General features: G+C 39.1%; 1 protein-coding gene across 1 annotated transcript; it reads left to right on the top strand.

The window, feature by feature from the left end:
- Window positions 1–7,947: 7,947 nt before the first annotated feature.
- On the top strand, window positions 7,948–25,591 carry LOC143853037 (NAD(P)-binding Rossmann-fold superfamily protein). The gene is made up of 9 exons (XM_077362739.1): window positions 7,948–8,325; window positions 10,146–10,258; window positions 10,459–10,512; window positions 10,639–10,723; window positions 11,236–11,341; window positions 13,173–13,259; window positions 13,369–13,466; window positions 21,913–22,022; window positions 25,249–25,591. The coding sequence occupies exons 1-9, from the start codon at window positions 8,043–8,045 to the stop codon at window positions 25,312–25,314; spliced, it is 1,002 nt and encodes a 333-aa protein (XP_077218854.1). The 5' UTR covers window positions 7,948–8,042; the 3' UTR covers window positions 25,315–25,591.
- The last annotated feature ends 24 nt before the right edge of the window (window positions 25,592–25,615 follow it).

The raw sequence follows: 25,615 nt of genomic DNA on the forward strand, positions 1-25,615 counted from the left end.
TGAAACAAAGGCTGGTTTCTGCTCCCATCCTAACTCTGCCTGTTAGTGGAATGGGATTTACAATTTACAGTGATGCTTCAAAGAAAGGCTTAGGTTGTGTGTTAATGCAGAATGGCAAAGTGATCACGTATGCATCACGCCAGTTGAGACCTTATGAAGAGAACTATCCGACCCATGATTTGGAATTGGCAGCTGTTGTGTTTGCTCTGAAAATTTGGAGGCATTATTTGTATGGAGAACCATGTGAAATCTTTGCTGATCATAAGAGTCTGTAACGACCCGATTCCGTCAAGTCGCTACGAGCAAAAGAACAACGCAAAAATTATGGAAATATTTATTTTATTTTATTTTTATAATCAACAATCACGATAAAAATCTTATTACAAAATAAATAAGTCTACCATAACAAGAGGTTCTTTCAATACTCAAACTCCAATTGAAAAGTAAGGTTTTAGATCACTAAAGTTCAAACTAAAGAAAGTCTTGACAATATAAAAATAGAAAATGACGCAAGACGTCAAAATGCAAAATCCATGAAGCGAACTCTCTGATCACACAGTCCCTTATCCCATGGTTCCTTCACTTGCAAACGCTCCGCCATCTAACGCCTCAACCCCTGTGGTGGAGGAAACAACGTTAGAGCAGGGTCCTCCGGAGACCGAGCAGAGTAAGAGAGACAATATAAAAAGTGCATACAATATAATCCAAATCCTTAGCAATATCTAGAAACAATAATAAAGACTGAAATGAAACTATCCATGGCAATATAAATAAAAAGAGTGACAATGATTCAAATTTATACTATGTATGCAACGATTATGTAAATTGAGACAGCACATTCCCCAGGTACATCCGGCTTTTCCCCAGTTTATTTTTCTGTCAGTTCTTTTCTGACTTTTTCCTTTTTGCCGGTGCCCTTGCCGCACGACTACCCACTACCCCTGTCCAAAGGTAGTGGCGTTATGGACTCGGATTTCGGTCTCGCATTTAATGCCGAGGCGTTTCGGGGATACTATCCCTTTGGATGGTTTGCCAACGAAAGGCTGTATACGCTTCCCGCGTTAGCCTTTGGACCTTAGGTCCCAGGATGATACCACCACACCCTTAACTTTCCCCTTCACTCTCCCCCATGTATGATATGAAATTAGGGATTTTTAAATACATTACCTCTGTCTTCTTTCCTGCATTCTTTCACATAAGGTTTAGAACAATTTATTTTTCAGTTCATTTCATTCTAGGAAATCAAGTATAATTAAGCTAAGTAGGTATTAATAAGACAAAATTTTATAAACAGAACTACATTGCATATAACAAATTATATTGGAAACCATTACAAAGCAAGGTCTAGCTGTCACCTGCCTTTTCAAATTCTGAGTGAAGATAGAAACCGAAACACCAATTAAAATTAGCATATATGACTCGTATGACCATGTTTGCTGAAACGTAAGAAATCAAAGTATCTTGGTCCTCTTTCCTAAACAGATCCAGAGGTAAATTGATTCTAAGAGCCTCGGCACAAAATAAGAAACGGTCTCTCCAACGCATAAATGGTTGGGAGTTCACGTTCTCATCATCCTTGGTAAAATCAAGTCCACCGCGGAGACATTCATAAACCCTTCTGAATCTCGGTTAATTGAATCTCCCGCTCCTGGTAGATATAGATATCCGCCGATCTATTTTAAAAGAATAGGGAGTGATCAACCTGGAAGTAAGGCCACACACATACCATTATTCTGAGTTCCTCATAAGCTTACCATTTTATCTTAAGATTGCTTTGTGAAGCCTTTCATTATTTTCCTTACTTCTATAAAATGATCCTTTTAAGAGTGTTTAGTATACGAATAGACCTTTTGTGGAGAACATGCCTAAATACATTTATTTCTCGAGTGAAGGTCTATTCATGAGGTGAAATATATCAAAACACAATTGTGACTACCTTGCTTGTGAAGGTCTTCACATGAAAATAGGACAAGACGATCTTAATTTGTGCAGTTATCAAAACATGTAGTATTTAAAATCGACCACCTGTTATACAAGAATAGACAAATTGTTGGTGTGCATTTATCAAACTTGGGTGTGTTCAAAACCGGCAGGTTTGTTCGATGGGAATAGGAAAAGACAGGTTGATGATGTGCGGTTATCAAAACATTAAATTGATAAATCTGCTGCATAAAAAATACACGGCTGCTAAACATGGGAACCCCCACATCAGCAGCCTCCTTGTTCTTTTCTTTTTGGGAAAAATATATTACTCCCCCCCATAAGTTACTCGAGGCAGCCCCCTGCAGTAAAATAGATAAACTTGTTATTTCTTTAAAGGGTTGCCCAAGGAGGAAAAATGGCTGGATATATCACTGTCCCTAAGTATATTCCATTATCTTTTTCCCTGAATGCTCATTCTATTTGTCTTCCATCTTAAATATTTCCTTGATTTACAGGTGGGATTGGCATGAAGGTGAGGATAGAAGAGATTTGAATAGGTCTGATTCATGGTGATGTGGGGTTTTGGGTATTTTATTGTATGTACCTTGGGCACAAAATCAGAGGAAGATAAATTTGGGGTTTATTTTCTTATTTGATTTGGGGTGGTGTATGTGTAAAACGAATTTGATTAAGCATAAATCTGGGTATGGCAGAAATCTTGGAAATGGAATGGGTAATGTATAGATCACTTTATTTATGTATTTATTTTTCCTTTTTGCATTTTACTTCCTTGGTTTGCAGAAACCCTATATTCATTTTAACGTAGATGTGGGTTTTGCAGGTTTTGGAACGTGGGATTGGGCACGGGAAAAATCGTGGAAATGAAGTGGGTTTTGAAGAATAAATAAAGAGGGTTTCGATGCATACAAGGTTGGGGATGAAATTCCATGGCTTCCAAAAGGTAGAAATTGCCGTGGAATTGAGGGTAGTTATTGATCAAGGGTTTCAAGTAAAATTCAAAAGAAGCATACCTCTCGGCTGTGGTGAATGGGGAAGACGAAGAAGCAAGATGGGTTTCCCGGCCAAGAACCGTCCGAGCCTCTCTCTTTCTTCCTCTCTCACTGTACTCCTTCCCCTTTTCTTTTCTTGTTTTTGTTTTTGATCTTAACAATACGGTGGTGTAAATGATTTGGTGGGATTTTTAAGATTTTCAAAGCAAGGATGGTGTTCCCCCAAAATAAATACGATCCATAAAGAAATCTTCCGTTTTGCCCATTCTTCTCTGAAATTTTGAGATCGTGATTTCCCTCTTTAAAATTTCCAACCGTTTTTCCTTTTTAACGTTACTAGCTTTCTTAATTTAGCCATCAAATGACCCTAATTACTTCCTTTAATTATGTATATTGAATAGCTTTTTAAACGTTAGATAAATTTTACAGCAAGACCCACCATAACATTGGATTTTAAAAAAAAAAAGAAAAGAAAGATTTTCAATTGAGTTCACACTCCTTAAGGAAAGTGCACGCGTTTTTCCCACAAGAGGGAAAACGATGGACTCTCCACTTGCTACAATAATCTCGACTCTAAATTTTTGATTCAATGGTTTAGAATTTACAGTTTTAAAAATAACTTTATAGATTTAACGAGGGTAGTCGTTACAGAGTCTGAAGTACATTTTTACTTAGAAAGAACTTAACATGAGACAGAGGCGTTAGTTAGAACTGTTGAAGGACTACGACTTAATCATAAGTTATCACCCTGGAAAGGCTAACGTGGTAGTTGATGCTTTCAGTCAGAAGTCGTATGTAAATCTGGCAACTTTGATTACTTCTCAAAAGTACATTTTGGAAGACCTCCGAAGAGCAGAAATAGAAATTCGTGATCCAGACTTTGGGGTACTAATGGCAGCACTCCAAGTTCGGCCCACATTGTAAGAAAGAATCAGGATAGCTCAGGAATCCGACCCAGAACTTTGTAAAGTCAGGAATAAGTTAGAAGAAGGATTTGAATCTGAATTTCGAATTCACAATGATGGTACCTTAATGTTTGGTAACCGCATATGTGTTCCGAATGACTTTGTTTTGAAAATTAAATTTTGAAAGAAGCTCACAGCTCTTGTTACTCTGTGTACCCTGGAGGTACTAAAATGTATAAGGACTTGAAAGGAAATTTCTGGTGAAACAACATGAAGAGGGAAATAGCTCAATATGTATCTCAGTGCCTAACGTGTCAGGTGATTAAGGCAGAACATCAGAGACTACCCGGAACACTGCAACCACTTCCCATCCTAGAATGGAAGTGAGAAGAGATTACGATGGACTTTGTGTTAGCTTTACCTCCTACTCCCTCAGGCAATAATTCTTCGTGGGTAATTGTGGACAGATTGACAAAGACAGCTCATTTTATACCCATTAGGACCGGCCTGACACCCGAAATGTTGGCCAGACTGTATGTTGATCAGATAGTTAAGTATCATGGTGTGCCTAAAGTCATTGTATCTGATAGAGACACCCGATTTATATCTCAATTCTGGAATAGCTTACATTCAGCAATGGGATCTTCCCTTAAGTTCAGTACATCTTTTCATCCTCAAATAGATGGACAATCTGAATGAACCATTCAAATTTTAGAAGATATGCTCAGGGCTTGTGTTACGAATTTAAAAGGATCTTGGGATGATCATCTTCTCTTGATTGAATTTTCTTACAATAACAGTTATCAGGCCAGTATTCAGATGGCACCTTTTGAGGCCCTCTATGGGAAGAGATGTAGATCACCTATATGTTGGGATGAAGTAGGTGAGAGGAGCTCTTAGGCCCGGATTTGGTTCAGCATGCAGTGGACAAAATCCAATTGATTAGAGAGCATCTTCGCGCGGCACAAAGCCGACAGAAGAGCTATGCAGATGTCAGACGAATAGAAATGGAATTTCAGATTGGAGATAAGGTGGTTTTGAAAGTATCACCCACCAAGGGAGTGATGCGGTTTGGGGTTAGAGGAAAACTCAGCCCGAGATTTGTTGGACCTTATGAAATAATAGAAAAGATTGGAAAAGTGGCTTATCGATTGGCCTTACCTCCGTTGTTATCTGGAGTGCACAATGTGTTTCATGTGTCTATGTTATGAAAGTACATATCAGATCCGAACCATATGATTGAATTGTAACCTCTGAATCTGAGAGAAGATCTGTCATTTGAAGAACAACCTGTCCGTATTGTGAATCGTAAGGACCAGGTTCTCAGGCGAAGGACTATTCCATATGTGAAAGTTTAGTGGCGGAATCACTCTGAACATGAAGCCACCTGGGAGCTGGAGGAGAAAATGCAAGAAAAATATTCATTTCTGTTTGAAAATTCAGATACACGATAAGTAAATTTTGAGGACGAAATTTTTGTAAGGAGGGTAGAATGTAAATACCCTTTACAAAATTCTGTTCCCCTTTATTTAAAAGGGGCATTTTTGTCATTTGAATTTGGCTTTGATTATGGCTTCTTAAGAAAGCCGAAAAATATATCACTTTGTGACTAAAACAAACCCTAAAAGTTTTGTTCAGCCTTAGAAAAAGAAATCAGGGAAAGAGAAGGAGAGGAGCAAGGAGATCGCGATTTCGGAGTCGAAGCCGCGAATGAAGGTAAGATCTATGAACCACGAAGAAGTTGGATATTTAGAAACCATAAAATAAGGGTTTAAAAGAAGGAAATTGTATTTAATATGGGTTAGAAATAAGAATCTTTGGGTTGATCTTGAGTTTCTTGGATCCGATATTGTTCTACGATTCCAACGAACTCAAAATCAATTGTTAAGAAATTCGAATTCAGAAATTAGAGATTTTGACCTAGATTTTGATTATTTTATCGGTTTTCTTTCTTGTGAATTTGAAGCATGGAATCGATTTTGATGAATTCCTCTCGTCGATACGACTCCAATGGATCCGACCACGCTTGAATCAGAGCTAAAACGAAAGAGTTATGGTCTGTTGAAGTTTTGGAAAAATCGGGACGAAACTGGAATTTTCGTAAAAACCAATCGATGAATAGTGTTGGGCGTCCGATGAATAGTGTTGGGCGTAAGATGAATAGTAAACCGAGAACTCGAGAGTGTGATTTTTCCTTCGGAAGTCTCAGAGACGCCCGAATGAATAGTGTCGGGCGTCCGATGAATAGTGTCGGACTTCCGAACCGAGTGAAAATTTTGAACTATATTTTTATTTTGAGAGGTTTAAACCATTGTTTTGGCCACCATCCTAGGCCTATTTATTGATATGTATGCCATTGTTTGGGATAGGTATTGTATCCTAGAAATTTTTAAAGGGATATTGAAACCTAATCAGAATTAAGGAAGGAAACAAACATCTTTGAGGTACGTAATAACGTACTACTTTGGGTATTCTATGAACCTTATATACTTTGAATTGATATTGACTTCGGAATCCTATATTGATGCTTTGAACTTCTGAAATAGCCTTGGGCCTAGCATGCCTAATTCTGTTTTTACCTATTCAGTACCGTACAATTAGGAATCTGAACCTTTGAAATAACTGTTATAAATATCTGTTCTGAACTTTGAACCATTGAAACTATCAGTTTGAACTTTGAATACTTAGAACTATTTGAACATGAACTCTTGACACCTTCTGAACACTTATGTGGAGGCTTGGGTATTTCTGAAACCCTGCCATATGGGGTCAAGGTGGCAAACGGGCCCAAGAAATTTTACGGTGCACATGGCCCGCGGGCCAAGCATGGCACGATTTGGCCACGGGCCGTGCCGGCACGAATGTGCCGAAGGTTAGGCACGGCACAGCCCACGGCACAGCCCGCGGCCCGCGTCGTTCCGTGCCACTTTTCTTGCCGTGCCGGGCGTTCCGTGCCGTTTCGTGCCGTGTGCCTAAACCCTCAGCCCGGCACGGTCCTACCTCACTCTAGCAAGAGTGTCGTGCCGTTCCGGGCGTGCTGCGGGCTGGCACAGCCCAATTGCTACCTTGACATATGGGGGTAGTACACTAGAACTTCTGGCCCGTCAGTGGAATAAAACGCTGGCCCTGTCGACTTGTATCTGAACTTTGAGGAACTAGTTCCAACTCCGTGGACTGTCGGTGTATAAGCAATAACATATCTTCTGGACCATGCCGATGACTCTGAAGTGTATTTGAATTCTGAACACCTTTGACTTTGACCAGAACTTAGATATTGAATTGTTTTATTACACATTTAATTCAAAACCTTATTTGACATATACTTGTATCTACTTTGTGCCTATTGATTTAGTTGAGACCTCAGTATTAAGCTTTTATTATGTTATCTGAACCATATTGAGCCTTGGCATGTTTAGACTGTACTTAGAGTAGTGTTTTATTATGTACTGAGCTTTTCAGCTGACTGTGGTTATATAACATTTTCAGGTCTTGACTCTCGTGAGGTTAACGAGGAAAATGACGCTTAGCGTTGGAACTGGAATTTGGTTTAGAGATTAGATTAGTTATTTTCGATTTATTAGGAAGTGAGTACTTTGAATAAGATGTAAAGACTTTAATATTTTATTTTTGCTTTGATGGGTCCGCATTATTGAAACTTTAATATTTTAGTTATGAAATGCCAGGTTTATTTCTGTTATTGCTTGTAGTCTTGTACATTTGTGAGACTTGTCTTGCAAGTGTACGGTGCTTGCATGTCCTACGCCCAGGTTGGGGGTTTGGGGCGTGACATAAATAAAGTGGCCCTACTATAGTACAGTGCGTCCCACCTTTGATTGATATAGAGCGTACGTATCAGACTGTCCAATGTGCCCTATTCAGCAAATTTACGTAGATGATTTTTTCACCACCCACAGGTTTATAATGGGGCGCATGCGTAATTGGGGAATATCATCGCCCCAAATTTATTCTGGTAATACTTTATTCTAGAACAAAGATCGATTTGAACAGTGGACAGCAATGGCAAGTCTATCCATTGATAAAATAATAAACCCCACATTTGTGCAAGAATCACAATGTCCTTGTCAAAGGTTCCCTTTTCAGGGCAATTTTGTTATTTCTGTATTTCGTAATCTCATCTCAAACAAACGACCACCACCACTCTCTCAAGCCCGTACAACTCTCTCCCCCCCTCCCTCTCTCTCTAATGGCTTCCAGGCTCCCCTTCAATTCAACCTGCGATTTTCCTATCTCAATTGAAAGAACCCAAAAGAATGCTCTTAGAAACCCTCCTTTTCCCCTTCCATATTTGAATTTCTCTGCTTTTTGGCCTTCAAACACGATGACCCTTTCAACTGCAAAAAGAGAAGTAGTTGTTCATGCAGTGAAGGAAGAAGAGATTCAATCCTCAACGGTGGATACCCTCATTCCTGAAACCAATCCTTCTTCTTCTAAACTTGTTCTCGTTGTTGGTGGTACAGGCGGCGTTGGTACGCATTACTAGTCTTCCTCTGTTATGTTTCTTTTATTTGTTTCCCAGCTGTCATTCTGTATTTCAAGTTTCACTTTTGGGTATTAAGGCTGATTGATTATACCTTATTATGATAAAATTTGTGAATTTCATGAAAAAATAAGATGCAATGGGTATGGCAATTACGTTCTTAGTTCTGCATAGGAAGGAGACAAGCACCCATTTTGTTTTTAAACTATGACACATTTATTGGGGATGATGTGAATTGTTTATACCTTATTATGATAAATTTATGTATTCTATGAAAAGATAAGATGCAATGTTTATGAGAATTACATTATTGGTTCTGCATAGGAAGGAGAAATGTACCTTTTTTTTTTTAGACTATGACAATTTTTTGGGGATGAAGTGATGGATCATGGATACTATTCAAAAGTTTAATTGTTCAACTCTGGACATCTTCTTGATCCCAAAGACCAAGAACCCAGAGTAGACATTCCATTTCCATCTTTTCACCTTGAGAAACACCATCTATTAGTTTTTTTTTTTTTTTTTTTTTAAACTTTTCGGGTAGGTAAGCTGGGATTGAACATACGAATTCAACAATGAGGTACAAAGTCTCAATGAATGGAGCTACAAGCTCAATCCCATCTATAGGATTCTTGTTAAAAGTGTTGGTAACCAGACTTAGGCCTTTGCTATTGAAAATCATATTGCCATCTCAATCTGCTTTTGTTCCTGGCTCCACCACATTCAAGATAAGATTCCCTTTGCTCAAGAGTTATTCTACAATATGGAGCAAATAATTGCAAGGCATGACTATTTTTGCATTCTGTTTAGAGAAAGCTTTGAATGGGACTTTCTGCATTTAACTTCACTGAAGGTTGGGCTCTGCTCAGCATGGTTGGATAGGATGGGAGGTGTCATGTCTGCCACCTCCTTTGTCAACTTTCATAGAGACCTTCAGCAGGGAGACCCACTATCACCATTTGCATTCATATTAACTGTTGAAGTGCTTCTCAGGAACTTATTGATGTTACATAGCACCAATCAAATATATGGTATTCCAAGAACACATGATGGATCTTTGTGTAAAATATGATGTTTGCAGATGACTGCTTCTTATTCTTCAAGATGGTCAGTTGTGGGCAAGCATATTGTGCCAGGTGTCATGAGAAATCCCTACTTTTAGTGAGGAAAAGGTCTTTCTCTTTCCGCTCTCACGGGCAAGTGGATCAAAGAATCTCTCCTAGCTTTTATGTCAAACAGAATAGATGGTCAGGGAAAGTTGAGTTTTCTAAAAGGATCCCTTTTCTAGAATAGCATAAAGTGTCTTTAGAAATTATGGAGCATTGTGCTGTACAACGTCACAAAGAAAATGAAAACTCAGTATATGGTAGAATGGTTCAATAGAACTATATGACAGAGTGATCATATCGTCATAGAATTATACTGCCCTAGATTGTGCCTAGACAATTGCAATGTTCAAGCCACTTTTGAGAGTTAGTTGCCCAGTTACCTAGAATCTTACTTAACTACGATCACGAGTTTTTACAATGACAGACATAACACCCAAGTTCTATTCTCTGCACTGCCTTGTACTGGTTTATAATTGAAGTATGTAATTGGACTTACCTATGCTATTCAGTTCTTATATGGATATAAGCAATATCTCGACATTCCACAATAATAACATGCTAACAAATTCAAGTATTATCATACGTTCTTAAGTTTTTATTTCTATCAAATGCTAGTTTAACATTCTGAGTTACTATAGTAGATCATTTTCACCATTCCTTTCTCCTTGATAGATGGTTTACAGGTCTAGTTTCTTTTCAGGGCAGTTGGTAGTAGCATCGTTGCTCACTCGAAATATCAAATCACGCCTATTACTAAGGGATCCTGAAAAAGCAACATCTCTGTTTGGTAAACAAGATGAAGCCACTTTAAAGGTGCCGACTTGCCTTTTGCACCACTATTTTCTGTTTCTTGCGTGCTTGTTTTTTCATCCACTCATTCTTCTGCACAACTTCTAATGTTAGACATTTATTCTTGCTGTGAAATATATGATTTTCTCATCTTGAAAATTTTTATGCTTCCTTGAGGCATGGATTGGGAACAGCTAAATATCTTTTGAGTTTTGACTTGATAGGTTTGGAAAGGAGACACGAGGAATCCAGATGACTTGAATCCAGCTATATTTGAGGTTCATACATTTTATTTTTTGAGCTATCCGGAGTGTGATTATAAATGACATTTTAATTTTTTTTTTGGAATTATAGCTATTTATGATTTCTGTATTAAATGAAAATATAGGAATCTTGTTTCATAGGGAGTCACACATGTAATTTGCTGCACTGGAACTACAGCATTTCCTTCAAGGCGCTGGGATGGAGATAACACGCCAGAAAGAGTAGGTAGGAATGCCTTGTAGGGATGGACTTACTGTTAATTTTTGCCCAAGACTTCCATCCATCTGCCAATAAATTTATTTTTGATTGCAAGTGGAGAACCTCTTAAGCATGGGTGCAAATCTAAAACAATTACGGGAAAGCCTTGCCATATTAGCTATGGATAGTCATTTTCTCAAAGTCACACTTTGCACTACTGATTCGTGACCTTGCATCCTAAATCTCCTACCTCTTTCCTTCCATAATCTTATTTCATTGATTCTTTTTGGGAGTTACTCATCATGGCATTTTTTTTCGAGATTATATTTCCTTATTTGTATCAATATGATTTGTATCCAATCAATTCCTTTTCTTTACCATTTAAAATCCTTTTTTTTTCTCTTGGGCTTTCACTATGCAAGCCATAAACACCATTATAGAAATGCCTAATCTTCATAACAAGTGAGCTGAAAGGTTGGGACTTCTAACCATCACTACAATTTGCTGCTAGTGTCTTAACTATTTTTTAATGATTGAAGATTGGGAGGGAGTTCGGAATCTTGTATCTTCTCTACCTCCAACATTGAAGAGATTTGTTCTTGTTTCATCCGTTGGTGTTACAAAATGCAATGAACTACCATGGAGGTATGCAAACCACTTGATTGGAGAGTTACATTTGCACTGTGAGGTATCGGTGAAATTGTAGTTTCGGCTCATACCTCACGATGCCAAAAATGCTAATGAATGGAACCAACATTTTGTATGATAACACTTCCTTTTCTTTAATTACCTTATTTCATGATAAAAGAATGAACATATGCTATTTGAATCTTTTATAAATTATGGCTAGTATGTACCTGTTTGATTTCTGTTCCATGAAATCATACTATCTTATATAATGTCCAATAAATTATGGCTAGCATGTACCCCTTTGATTTCTATTCCATGAAACCATAATATCTTATATAATGTCCCTCACTCTTGGTGAGAGGGGATGAACTTTTGAGGTTGTCCCACATGGATAGTGATCCACAGCCCAGCACATGATTCATTGGGCTTTTGTGAGATCTGTTTTGGTCAAGTTCTACAAAAGGAAAAGAAACAAAACTGCTCCATTCTCCTCCTCTTAGATATAATCTACATTCTTTCTTTTCTTATCTTCCCTTAAATCTCTTTCCTGTCTTCCCATAAATTCCTTGACCATGCATACCCTTCCTTGATCCCGATTTCGAACAAAATATGGCTTCTTCATTTTTCTGTTCACATTTTCTCCCATCGATGCTATATCATATGGTTAAGGTTAAATGTGAGTCATCCAATTTCTTCCTTGAAAATTCAAGTATTTACTTTTGTGAATGTCCAAATGATGATGGGACATCTCAATGGGACTGATCCAGCCCACCCTCACGTCATGGAGTGAAAAGACAAAACATATTGCCAGGAAAAACCATTAAGATGTTTCTAATCCTGCATATCTGATGTGATTCAGCAGTCTTAGTCATTAGACTCGGTTGTTAGTCATTAGACATGGGTTATTTTTTCCTTTTAGTTAGGATTTTCTTTGCATTTAGTGACATTTATCTAGTCTATATGTGCGGGATGTCCATATCCTTTTTACTCAATAGGCTTTTGTGAGATCTTTAGGGTGTTTTGAATTTAAATCCCCTTATTTAGCTCTAGTACTTGAGAGAAAATCTACATTGTTTCATGAACTTGAAATGTGTATATTAACTGTAGTAAGGTTCCCTCATAAATACGCTATCACAAAATGAAAATGACAAATACACCCACCGCTCCTTGTGCAAAATATCATGTCAAAGATACATTTATGCAATATCTAACATGAAAAATAAGATGAGTATGATTGATCTCGTTGATAGTCCAGGCCATGTGGCTTGTTTTAAACTTTATATGGCCCTATTGAGTCAACAAACATATGGATGCTCAAATGTCCACATGAATTTGCATCGAACCACACATTTTACATTCACTATTTGTATTGCTGATCCACTTGAACATGAATCTGTTCAGGATTCATGGTCACTTGGACCATAATCTTTGTTTAGATGAATGGATTATTGTGACAAGCCACCCAAACTTGAGCTGTCCATTGTCCAACTCAAAGGAGACAAGGAAACAAGAACTCACTTTTGTACTACATCATTGAACTACTTTGGTCTTAATCTCAAAGTTGACCACTCAATGTCTCTGTTGTCTCCTTTTTTAAGTCTTCCAAATATATTTTTAAGTCCTTCAAAATATTTGAAAATAAAATACACGGGGAAAATTGCTGTTTGTTTTCCCCCTCTTTAAGTTATAAGTCCTCTGAAGTGAGATGATTACCTGTAGTAAGGTTGTTATACTATATTGTAAGCATATACTTTCAGAAGTAGAAAAATTTCTCCTGTCTACCCAGTAGGGTGACCAACATAAACTGAATAGAGCATCTGACTCGGTGGTAATATATTTTCAACAGCATTATGAATCTCTTTGGTGTTCTGAAGTTTAAGAAGATGGGGGAGGATTTTGTTTGCACTTCTGGTCTTCCATTCACCATAATCAGGTCTTTCCTCTGATTTATATGCTCTCTCATTAATTTTAACACCATGCAGGAGCCAGAATTATTTTCCCATAATTTTATCTGAAAGTGAATAGTTCATTCTGTGTGCCAGGGCTGGAAGATTGACAGATGGACCGTACACTTCATATGATCTTAATACCCTACTTAAAGCTACTGCAGGGCAACGTCGTGCAGTTCTTGTAGGTCAAGGTATACTACACTTATCCTCTCAAATGAGAATAATTAGTGAGGTTTTTCATGATTTCTATCTTTTGTCTCCCTGCTTGGGATAGCCAACGGTGCTATCCAATTCAGTTGCCTGGATTCCTCAACAGAAAAATCAATTCATTGACAACCACATCCAAAATCAATAGATCAAATTGTAACTATTAAAAAGAGGTCATAAATCGATAAACGTGCTTCTCAATAGATAAAAGTCATAAAACAGTAGAGACTATAGTAAACCAGAGAAGTTCATAATAATGACAAAATCCCTAATAGAACGTTAAATACTGATTGAAACTCCTCTAAGACCTAGGGTTGATCATAATCATTGATTCAAACATTTTCCCTACAATGTGACCTGAATAAAAGTAGCAATCATACTCTCCAAACCCACTACAATTCAAAATAGAAAGAAACTCAACCTGATATGCCATATGGTTTCGGCAGAAAAGAGGTTTCGGAAACCCATCCTCATAAATCGAGCCTTTGCGTGGAGTACAGGTTCCATACTTGTTGTCAGTCAAAAACCCTTTACCTTATTACTCTTTCTATGGTATTGAGGCTTTGTTAAAAAACTCTTTGATTCAATCATCAATTCTCCCTTGTGAACTCCCTTTATCCGAGCTCTTGTCCGAGTCTGAGTTTTTTCCTACCAAAAGCAAAACTTCTTAAACTCACCTGATTTAATGAAAAATTGACCGTGTCAAACATTGACTCACCTGGTCGAGTCCCTTTTACCTTGGCCGAGTTCTCATTCGAGTCCGAGTTTTGAAACATTGCATTGAAGCAATCTGGGTGTCTTTATAAATTTCTCTTTTCAACAGCACACGGTCCTTGTATTTGTAGATTATAGTAGCATATTGCATCTAAACGGAACTCCTCATTTTTAGTAGCTTCTATTTTGGATCTTTTTTTAACCAGTAGAAAGAAATACAATTATCTCTTGAGCTAGATGTGGAAATTTTCTTCATCACATATGGTGTGAAGATTTATTAGAAGTGCCATACCTCATGGGAAACAAGGTTGCCGTGTGTCCATGTTGGAATTTACATAATTATATTTGCAAGAAGTGTGAAATGGATAAAACCACTTCCTAAGGGTTGGGAATATGTCCTGTATTTTGAATATGAGAACGTCTGTTTCCCTAGCATCTGAACATGATTAAGGGAATATCCAATTTTTCTTGTCCCAAGCATAATTTCTCTGGATATATTTATCAGTTGCTTTCGATTCCCCAAATCTCTTCAATGTTTCCACATTATCACCTTTTGCACATGGGATAAAAAAGGCAAAACTTTGGAGTGAAAAAACTTGATTCCTTTGAGAATACCTTTGCGATGAAACAATATAATAATCAATTGATGAATTATGCGTAATTAGAATGAGACAAAATATGAAGATATAGCTAAAATAAAAAATTGCAATAGCAATTTACGAACATCTTAATAAATAACAGAAGTCCCTACTGTTAAGCTTTACATGCGTTCCTTCCGCGAACTTTTGCTGTGTAAGTCGGCCTGTTGAGCTTTACATGACAAGAGGTTTTCGATGATGCATTTGGCCACTCATTGACAAACAAAATGTCACCTATGCAGTGTGCCACCACCCAATGAAGTGCCAATTTTTAGGACCGTAAATTGTTTTGTACAAGAAGTTTTTCCATGAAGGATGTGTTCCACTGATCAACAGTTTTCATTATTCTCTGCACTCTTATTTTGTGATACTTTAAAACACCCAGTATGTGGACTACTTAACGCTATTTATTTCTTATAGAAACTTAACCACCCAAAAACATGTTGTTTAGAGAATGTTTACATTTCTAAACCATTGCTGACGGAAAGAATTTTCATTCATTTCTTGTAATTTTCTCTTAGCCTAGTATTTAGTTCCTGTATCCTACCAAATATCCCACCTAACATGATCTTTAGTGCACATTATTAGACAAGTAATATTTGTTGAAGGAGAGAAGATATGGAGAGAAAGTGGGTGAGTTGGAGAGTATCTTCCCCCCCCCGCCCGGTTGTCTCTCTCTCTCTCTCTCTCTCACACACACACACACACACACACACACACACACATATATATATATATATATAAAGATGAGTACAATGACTAAACTACCTTTATGCAAATATATCTTCTAACACCCCCAAGTTGGAATGTATATATCATACATTCCTAGCTTGTTACAATTATCACTTAGCTTTGCTTTATTCAATGACTTGGTGTTGGACTCGGAATTTTATAAAAAAGGGTATAATATTGAAATCTCTTTGTAAAATGAGAAGAGAGAGAAAAGGGGTGGCTACACATTACGTTATTCCCTAAAGTGGAAATGATAAATATAAAGTCAAAGTACATTAATAAAGAGGACAAAAAAAAAAAATGGAGCCTACGACTAAGGGAAGAATAATCCCTATTTTTTAGGGGATAAAGTAACCCTTGCAAAGGAAGAAGTGAGAAAACAGAAGTTACGTAACTCCCTACAAAACGGGAAGTTGAGATCGTGAAGTTGAGAGATAAGGGGTGAGGTGGCAATGACCAGCCACTTCAAGAGAGTTCTATAAATAGAGATCCAATCCTTTAGAAAATTAGATCCAATCATTGAGAGAAAAAATGTTACGCAAAGGAAGGAAGCAGAGAAAGAAAGGAAAGGTAAATATTTCCAGAACTAACAATTCTCTTTCCATTTTTTCGAACTTCATCTAAAAAGGAGAGGAGTACTTTTGAGTCTCTTCGGGGAGACTCAAAAGGAAGAAGACCTTTCTCTAACCGAGGTTCGGGAAGAAAGACGATAAAGGAACTCTTTTAAATCTCTTCCAGGAGGCTAAAAAGGTATATAAGACCTTTCTCTACTGGGGCCCGGGGAGAAAGATAATAGAGAAAATCTTGTAAGTCTCTTCCAGGAGACTAAAAAGGTAAAGAAGACCTTTTCTACTGGGATCTGGGAGAAAGATGATAAAGAAACTCTTTTAAGTCTCTTCCAGAAGGCTAAAAAGGCAAAGAAGGCCTTTCTCTACCCTGATCCGGGAGAAAGATGATAAAGAAAATCTTTTAAGACTCTTCCAGAAGGCTAAAAAGGAAAAGAAGACCTTTCTCCGCCACAAAAGATGAAATGACTCAAGAGAGTTCTTCTGGAGAACTTTCTTAACAAAGAGTCAAAAAAATATTTGAGATGGATCAAAGGTTTCTCTCTTCCGGGAGAATCCTTTACAAAAGAGTCGAAAATAACTCAGAAACAAAAATCATCATCGAATCAAATTCACTCTCTCTCCAGGAATAAAAGAAACTCGCATTCATCAAGAGTTTCCACAAAGCTTCTCTTTTGGGATGATAATCAAAACTTGTTCTTAGATAGGGAACCTCTTGATGGATAAGCAGAGGCATTTTCTCCTTCAGGAAATGTAATTAACAGCCGATAGAGCCGGAAGTGTACGATTCCTACCAAAATTAATAAAACCTCTTCTCACAAGGGGGAAATTTGATCTCAATGTATTTTATATGTGTAATTCTCTTTTTCATGCTTGTAAAATTTGTTGAGAACACTTGGTAAACACATCGGCTAGTTGGTCCACTGATCGAGTTAATGTTGTGCATATCTTGTCCTTCTGGATCCTTTGACGGATGAAATGACAGTCCACCTCGATGTGCTTGGTTCTCTCATGAAAAATTGGATTAGTAGCAATGTGGATAACAGCCTTATTGTTACAATAAAGCTGAGCTGGGGATGATGATGAGAAACCAATCTCAGAGAGGAGAGAGCGCAACCTGATAAGCTCTCCACCTGTATGTGAAATGGCTCGGTATTCGGCTTCCTCACTTTATTTGGCTACTATGTCTTGCTTCTTACTTCACCACGACACTAAGTTACCCCAAACAAAGGTACAATATCCAATTGTGGATCTCCTACATGCTGGTGACCCTGCGAGTCTGCATCACAAAATCCTTCCAATGACCATCTCTCTTGGACACCAGACCTTTCTCTGAGCGCTTTTTAGGTAGCGAAGAATCTGAATAACGGCTGCTTAGTGGTTGGTATGTGGTGCCCTCATGAACTGGCTAACTAGCCTTGCTGCATATAAAATATCTGGGCGATTGACTGTGAGGTATATAAGTTTCTCAACTAGCCGTCCATACCTGCCAAGGTCATCGAACAAGTCTCCCTCTTCTGGAAGCAGCTTTGTATTTGAGTCCATGGGAACAACAGCTGGTTTAGACCCAGAGAACCTGTCTCATTCAATAGATCTAGAACATATTTTCTCTGTGATAGGGAGATACTGCTATGAGAATAAGCTAGCTCAATCCCCAGAAAATATCTTAGACGCCTTTTGGTGGAAAACGCTTTCTGCAAGAAGGCCTTCAACTTCTGTATTCCCACTGAGTCACTCCTAGTAATGATAATATCATCCACGTATACTATAAGAAGGAATTATCCGGCATCAGACTGATGGCTAAAGACTGAGTGATCAACTGCACATTGTTCAAGCCAAACCGCATAACCACATCACTGAATCTCCCAAACCATGCTCTACGAGATTGTTTGAGGCCATAAAGAGATTTCTGCAAGAGACACACTGAGGAGGACATCTCCCCCCGAGCAACATAGCCAGGAGGTTGCTCCATGTACACTTCCTCAGTGAGGTCACCATGAAGAAAGACATTCTTCACATCTAACTGATATAGGGGCCAGCCACGGTTAACAGCCAAAGAAAGCAACACACGAATTGACGGAATTTTGGCAACTGGGGAGAGAGTCTTATTATAGTCAACCCCAAATGTATGTGTGTACCCTTTCGCAACTAAGCGCGCCTCTGCGCACTCAACTGTCCCATGTGGCAAGTATTTGATAGAGAAAACCCAACGACAGCCCACAGGAATACCCTGAGGAAGAGAGACAAAATCCCATGTCTGATTGGCCTGAAGGGCACCCATCTCAAGGTTTATAGCATCACACATCCTGGATGAGCAAGGGCCTCAGCTACTGACTGCGGCAAAGAAACAGAAGACAAAAAAGAGACAAAGCTACGTAATACAGGGGTGAGATTATCATAGGACACAAAATTAGAAATAGGATGGGCATTAGAATGGGAAGTGGCGGGATAGTAGGAGATGGAAGAAGAGGTATATGAGAAGTAGAATGATGCATGTCTGGCTGAGAAGACGACTCCTTAGGTGTAGTGTGTGGGACCTCTAGTCGCTGACGATGCTGATATACCTTCAGACGAGTAGGAGGAAGAGCTGACAAAGTCACTAGCAAAGGAGAAGAACTGGACTGTAGAGGAGGATCCGACTGCACCTACAAGGGATGTTCTAGACTCAAGAGGGACAGGGAGAATGGGAAGAGGAAGGGGAACCCGAGAGTCTGGGACAACCCCCTTAGTGGGAAGGGTAAAGAAAGACACAGACTCGAAGAAGGTGACATCGGTGGAAACAAATAAGCGGTGCAACCGAGGGATGTAACATCGATAACCCTTCTGGGTATGAGAGTACCCCAGGAGACACATTTCTCCGTCTGAGGATCCAATTTATCGAGGCCAACGGAGAGGTTGGGGACAAAGCAAACGCAACCAAGGATTCGTGGAGCGAGGGGAAATGGATCACGGTGAGGATGTAAGATTGAAAAGGGAGATTTACCTCCAAGGACAGAGGAGGGAAGCCGGTTAGCCAAGAAACAGGAGGTAAGGATTGCATCGCTCCAATAGGCTCTTGGACCCGCATTTGAAAGGGAAGAGTGCGGGCCATATCAATCAAATAACGTAGTTTCCTCTCGGCGACACCATTTTGTTGTGAGGTGTAGGCACAAGAGGACTGATAGACAATGCCATGAGTGGATAAGAAATCCTGAAATCCATTAGAGGAAGAAAAGTATTCCCTAGTAGTATTCCCTAGCATTATCGGCACGGAAAGTACAAAAAACAGTAAACACCTGAGAGCGGTCCTTAAGAAGAAAGAGCCAGGTCATATGGGAGAAATCATCAACAAAAATGATGAAATATCTATAACCAAGAAGTGACATAGTACGGGAGGGACCCCAGATATCAAAATGGACTAGCTCAAATGGACTCAAGACTCAACTAAGAACCCTAGAGGGGAAGGACACACGATGGTGCTTCCCTAGCTCACAGGACTCGCACTGAAATGACTGAAGAGGACTAGAAAGAATAGAGGACTACTGAAGTCTCTGAATGAAGGGATGGCCGAGATGGCAACACCATTGATATGCATCGACGGAGCTATGCAAAACGGCATGAGGAGGGCCAGAGTCAAGGCGATTAAGACCATCCACCTCGTGACCCGTACCAATCGTCTTCCTAGTTGATAGTTCCTGAAAAACACAATAAGAACGAAAGAAAGAAACAGAACAGTTAAGACTCTTTGTAATTTGGCTAACAGAAAATAAATTAAAGGGGGACTTAGGAGAACAAAACACCGAGGACAAGGTAAGACTAGATTGAGAGGAAATAGTACCAATACCAGAAATGGGTGCAGTGGTTCCATTGGCCAGAGTAACAATATGAGAGGCTGAATGAAGAGGCTTGAACGAACTAAGGGAAGCAGAATTACCCGTCATATGGTTAATGGACCCTGAATCAATAACCCAAGAGCTGGAGGTAGTAAGCAGAGAAGCAGGCGAACTACCTTGCTAGGCAAAAGTCGCAGCAGGTGGTCGGCTATGTTGACGCAGACACAAAAGCGCATCATTCTCGGCCCTAGGACCAGTAAAGAATCATGCCGTACAACTGGGCTGTAGGAGGATGATGTAGCAACTGCGGGGAGTACCAGAGGTGAGACATAGCAAGTGTCGGCAGTATGCCCTGCTGCCTGACAACGAATGCAACAAGGGCGCCCACGTCTACCGGTGCACAGCTATAAGGATTAGCACCAACATACGCGATGAGAACAAAACTATGCAAAGAAGGGTCACGGGACCCAACACGCCGCATATACTGCTGCGCACGAGAGACGACCTCAGTGAGAGAGGGGATGGAGCCGGAGCCAACAATTTGCTGTCGAAGGGGAAGAAAGTCAAGGCCCAAGGCATCAAGGAAGTGAACAACACAGAGGTCTTTCTGATGCTGAGCAAGGACAGCCGGATAGACTGTGAACGGCTTATACAAGTCTAGCTGCTGACAGAGGGTAACATACTGACTACAGAAGGCAGGGAGAGACTGGGCCCACGCTAGAGGCGCATCCATGCAGAGAAGGTATCACAAATATGGGTGAGGTGATCAACCCTAGGGGTCGTAATGACCGCATGATTCATGATGACAGGAGGATCCAGAAGGATAGAGATAATGAAAGAACTCTCAACGACAATGATAGCCAAGGAACAATAGAGAAGGGAGAAATCACAAGGCGGAGCCAAACACTATGCTGTGGCTTCGAAGAGGACACGTAGTAGAAGCAAACACAGGGCGACGAGCCATAGTGAGAATAGAAGCTAATTGAGGAGATCGGAGCCGTGGAGAGGAAATAAGTAATGACAGAGATGATTTAGTGCATGACGGAGAGGATGGAAAGGAAGGAACCCTCGTGTTGCTCGAAAAGGATGTGAGAGAGGGACACTAGGGTTGCTTTAAAGGGATTAGATAGTAAGAGGAGATTTGAGGGAAATAAAGAAGAAAAGGGAACCCTAGATCATAGGGAACACTAGAGGAGATTTAGGGTTTGACGAGGGTGGAGGTGGGGTGAGGGGTGGAGGCGTCGGGTGGTGGAAAGGGGTTCACGACAAGGGTGGGGGCTGTCGGAAATCAACGAGGAAGAGAGGAGGTGGGGGCTGCTGGAAATTGGGAGGGGGGGAGGGGTGAGGAAGAGGGAAGGTGGGGGCTGCCAGAAATGTAGGTGAGGGGCGAGAGTGGCGCGGATGAAAGGTTAGAGTTTGGGTTTAGCGTGGAGGAGGGGGAAGAAGAAGAAGAAGATTCTTCAATGATGGTCCCTAGGGTACCACAACCCTCGGGCTCTAATACCATGTTGAAGGAGAGGAGATGGAGAGAAAATGAGTAAGTTGGAGAGTGTCTCCCCTCCCCATCTCTCTCTCTCTCTCTCTCTCTCTTTCTCAAACACACACACACACACACACACATATATATATATTTAAAGATGAGTACAATGACTAAACTACCCTTAGGTACATATATCTTCTAACATTATTAATAACAAACTTGTTCTACAAAGGACTAGAGGCCGTGTTGTTTATGAGCTGGAAATGCCTTCAGCGCTACTCAGATAATGTTATTGCAATCCTGGCCATTAATTCACTGCCCTCAAGCACCAAGCAAGGCTGGCCACATCATTATATAGGATGTGAATGCGAATTCATTTGTGATTTATTGTTATTGCCTGGAATTTACTTTTTTTTTCACAATTCCTTTTCTTCTGGGTCATGTACTCTCTTCTGTTTCATCCAATAGTTATTTTCATTATTTCGTAGGAGACAAACTTGTGGGCGAGGTTAGCAGACTTGTAGTGGCTGAAGCTTGCATACAGGCATTGGACATAGAATTTACTGAGGGCCAAATATATGAAATCAACTCAGTTAAGGTACTTATCTTCATCAAACTTGAAGTGCAGAAAATTCATTTAATACTTTTGAAATTGGTTGTATATTCTTCAGGATACATTATAACTTTGTAAAGGAAATAGCACTCACTGATGACCAATTCACCAGCTTTTACATCCGAAGATTTTTGTTATGTAGGTTGATGGTCTTAACTAATGCATCACATCTTTTAATTTTGATACTGTTTTCATTTATAACAAAAGCTCTATGTACTAAATCTAGTTCATATTGGAGATTGATGGGGTTCTAAATTATTTTCTAATACAATATACTTGTGGGTAGAAATGTTTAACAAAAAAGTACCGAACCTAAACTGGATTCTAGATTCGAATTAAATATATCCACTATTATATAAAAATCTTAACAGGGTAGGTATGCATATGGTCACACCTCAATTCATATTTCACTTGCCAGAGAAAAGGGTTATACTATTACTTGATTTCATAGTTTTTAGATTGTTTTCTTCTAAAAGTTTGTAGCTGGTGAGATGAATAATATCTTGAAGCATCTCATATCTTCTGTGAATGTTTTTTTTTTTTTTTTTGAGTCAGTCGGGAAAGATGTTTGTTCTGTGCTTTTTTGTCCTTATTTTGATAACTATTTTGTTATATGCTTTAACTTATATATTATTCTATTGTGGAGATTGCCATCTTAAGAAAATCTTGAAGTAAGCATTTACCTTTTGGCTTCACATACTTGGTCCCTCACAAAGTGATTGAGGAATGCTGGAATATTTGATGTACCCATGGTCTCTTAATTGGAATACCCTGTTAGAAGTGATCGTATTTTTTTCCTAGGTTATTTTGGTCATTTTGACTAGCCCCATATAAATATGTGATGTGATCCTACCATGATTACATGCCATTTTGGAGACTTTATATTTGTTTACTTGCTATTTTTGTATCTAGGACCTTCTACTTTAGTATATTGTTATTTTGGAGCCTAGATGTGGGGGTTTTCCGCAACATCTAGGGCCCACACCACCTTACACACTACATCACATGCTTTACCCCATAGTTGGACAATTTTGCCCTTAAGTTAGTAGTTTTCTCTTTGTTTTTAAGTGAGAGCATTTAGGTTATTGTGTAATGACTTAAGTGAGGATAAAACCTAGTCACAAGAGGGAGCTTTCTCCCTAGTCGCAAGGGGGAGAAAACCCCAAGGGTTTATTTAGTTGTGCGGCACTGACTCAGAGAGTAATGGAATAAGTAGTCAATAGGGAGGAGACAAGCATTGGATTTGCCTGGAATTACCTTGTAGAATAGTGGTAAGTAGTGTTTGGTTGCACGTCATAGACACAGAGAGTAAGGGAATAAGTAGGGGGTGTCATTACCAATATAGAGAGAGAAGAGAGAGGGAAGAGAGAATGAGAAAGAGAGAAAAAGCACCATTCCCAAGAAATTTCAAGCAAAATTCCACCTTTTTTTTGGATTTTGGCTTGGATGTTTTCAGGAGGGGACAAGAATGCCACATCATCATCAGACATATAATAATTACTCATGAGACATTTCCATGGAATTCAATGCTATATTGGCAACCAAATGAGGAATTGTGATGACGTGATACCCAAATGCCAAGCAAAATCCCTAAGCCTCCCTGGCTTTTGTGCAACCAAACACACCATATGGATCTCTCTATAGTTCAATGCTATATTGGCAACCATACGAGGAATTTTGTTGACGTGATACCCAAATGCCAAGCAAAATCCCTAAGCCTCACTGGCTTTTGTGCAACCAAACACACCCTACTCTCTCTCTCTCTCTCATATTCTCCCTTCCCTTTCTCTTCAACTCCTCTCTTTCTTATTCTGTTCTCCCTCTCCTCTTCTTATTCTTTTCCCTCTCCTCCCTTTCTTTTTTCTACCCATTCCCATGGTTTCCTTCTACTCCAACCGTGCGCATGTTGCTGCCCGCTATTGAACAACCCACGATCTCATTTTTTCCCTTCATCTTTTCTCCCTTTACCCGTCCCTACTCTCCTCTCCCTTTCTCCCCTCTTGTTTCTTTCCTCTTGATTGTTCATATAGTCCATAAAACTGTTTTTTGTGTGAGTAGGGGCTGTTCGGCTTAAAACACTCCCCTCCTAACGCCTTACATTTCTTCTTGTTGATGCGTCCTATCTTGCTGATTTTCCCTTCACCGTGGGAATCTTTTCATCACCCTGCTAGCCTTGATAGTACTTTTTGGCGATCCTACTGTTTGGGGGTGGCTCGTGCCGATCGTCTTATTATTCTCCTCTCCGGACATGACGCGGTGTTGATTGTTGCTGCCTTGGGCTGTCGGACCTTCCGGGCTTCTCCAACTTCAATAGTTCTAGTCAGATTGGAAATTTCTAAGCAACGCATTACTCAAATCCTATATGAAGTTTCCTTCCAAGGCTCACCTAGAAAGAGATAGGTTGCATTTAAATATTTAAAGGATGGTCATCACCTCTAAGTACCAAGAAAATAAGTCCTGTAAGTCAAAGATATGTGCTGATGGTAACCTAATAAAATATGGCCAACTATCAAAATAATCTTGTCACAATCACAAAGGGATGGTGGTTCTATCGGGGAAAAGATCTTGTCATCAGAAGATGTATACACACATGGTTGGTTATGATTGTATACTCATTACTCATATATAAAGTCACATGCATAAAACAGTACTATGGATTACTTCCCGTGTGTTTCATTCCATCATATGCTTTTATGAATCATTTGAAATTTTCTGCGAGTGTTTCTTGAACTTTTTTTTTGGGGGGAAATTTTAGTGTTATACATTTTACCTTGGGTAGCAGATGATTTCATTATCTCTATTTCAAAATACTCTACAAGCCCTTTCTATAAATCAAAGATATGTGCTGCTGTCCTAAATGAAAAAATGGCAAACTCTCAAACTAATCATCACAAGCACAAATGGGATGGTGGTTAAAACTGTTTTTGACATCTGGTCCCAGCTTAGCTACGACGGAAGATCTAGTCATCGGCAGATGTACATAGGGTTGGTTATGTTTCTTTAATTATGATCTAGAAAAGTTATAATTAATATATGAAATCATGAATAAAGTAGAAAAAAAGGATTAAACATCATTTAAACTTTCCTGAAAGTGTTTTAAACTTCTTTTTTTCTTTTGAAAATTTAGTGTTATAACTTTTACCTTGGATAAGACATGATTTTATTATCTCTAATTCCCAATTCATGATTATTTTTAATATGAATTGTGCAGGGGGAAGGACCAGGAAATGACCCTGAAAAATGGAAGGAGATTTTCAGAACTGCCCAAATCCAATAGTTGTTTCTGTTTGCTCAAGATTTTCTTCTGTGCCCCGTTAAGGAGGCTGACTTGATTCACTTGTACCATTAGATATGTCAAGTTTGTTCCTACCATTTACTACCGTAATATGGCTCATACTGATACTTATGTAAGTGAACTTCGTCTGCAAACTCCTAGCTCTTGTGGTCTCTGTCCTTATAGGTGTTTGTCTTTCCTTTGGTTTATTAAAAGTTTATATGTGCTTCATATTCCATAAATTATTTGACTTGATAATAGATTTGTAAATTGTTCTTAATGGGTGTGTTGGCCTTCCTTTGGT

The sequence above is a fragment of the Tasmannia lanceolata genome, unplaced genomic scaffold (genome assembly GCF_043159265.1).
Source record: "Tasmannia lanceolata isolate RefF3 unplaced genomic scaffold, GAP_Taslan_0.1 ptg000019l, whole genome shotgun sequence".
Classification (NCBI taxonomy): Eukaryota; Viridiplantae; Streptophyta; class Magnoliopsida; order Canellales; family Winteraceae; genus Tasmannia; species Tasmannia lanceolata.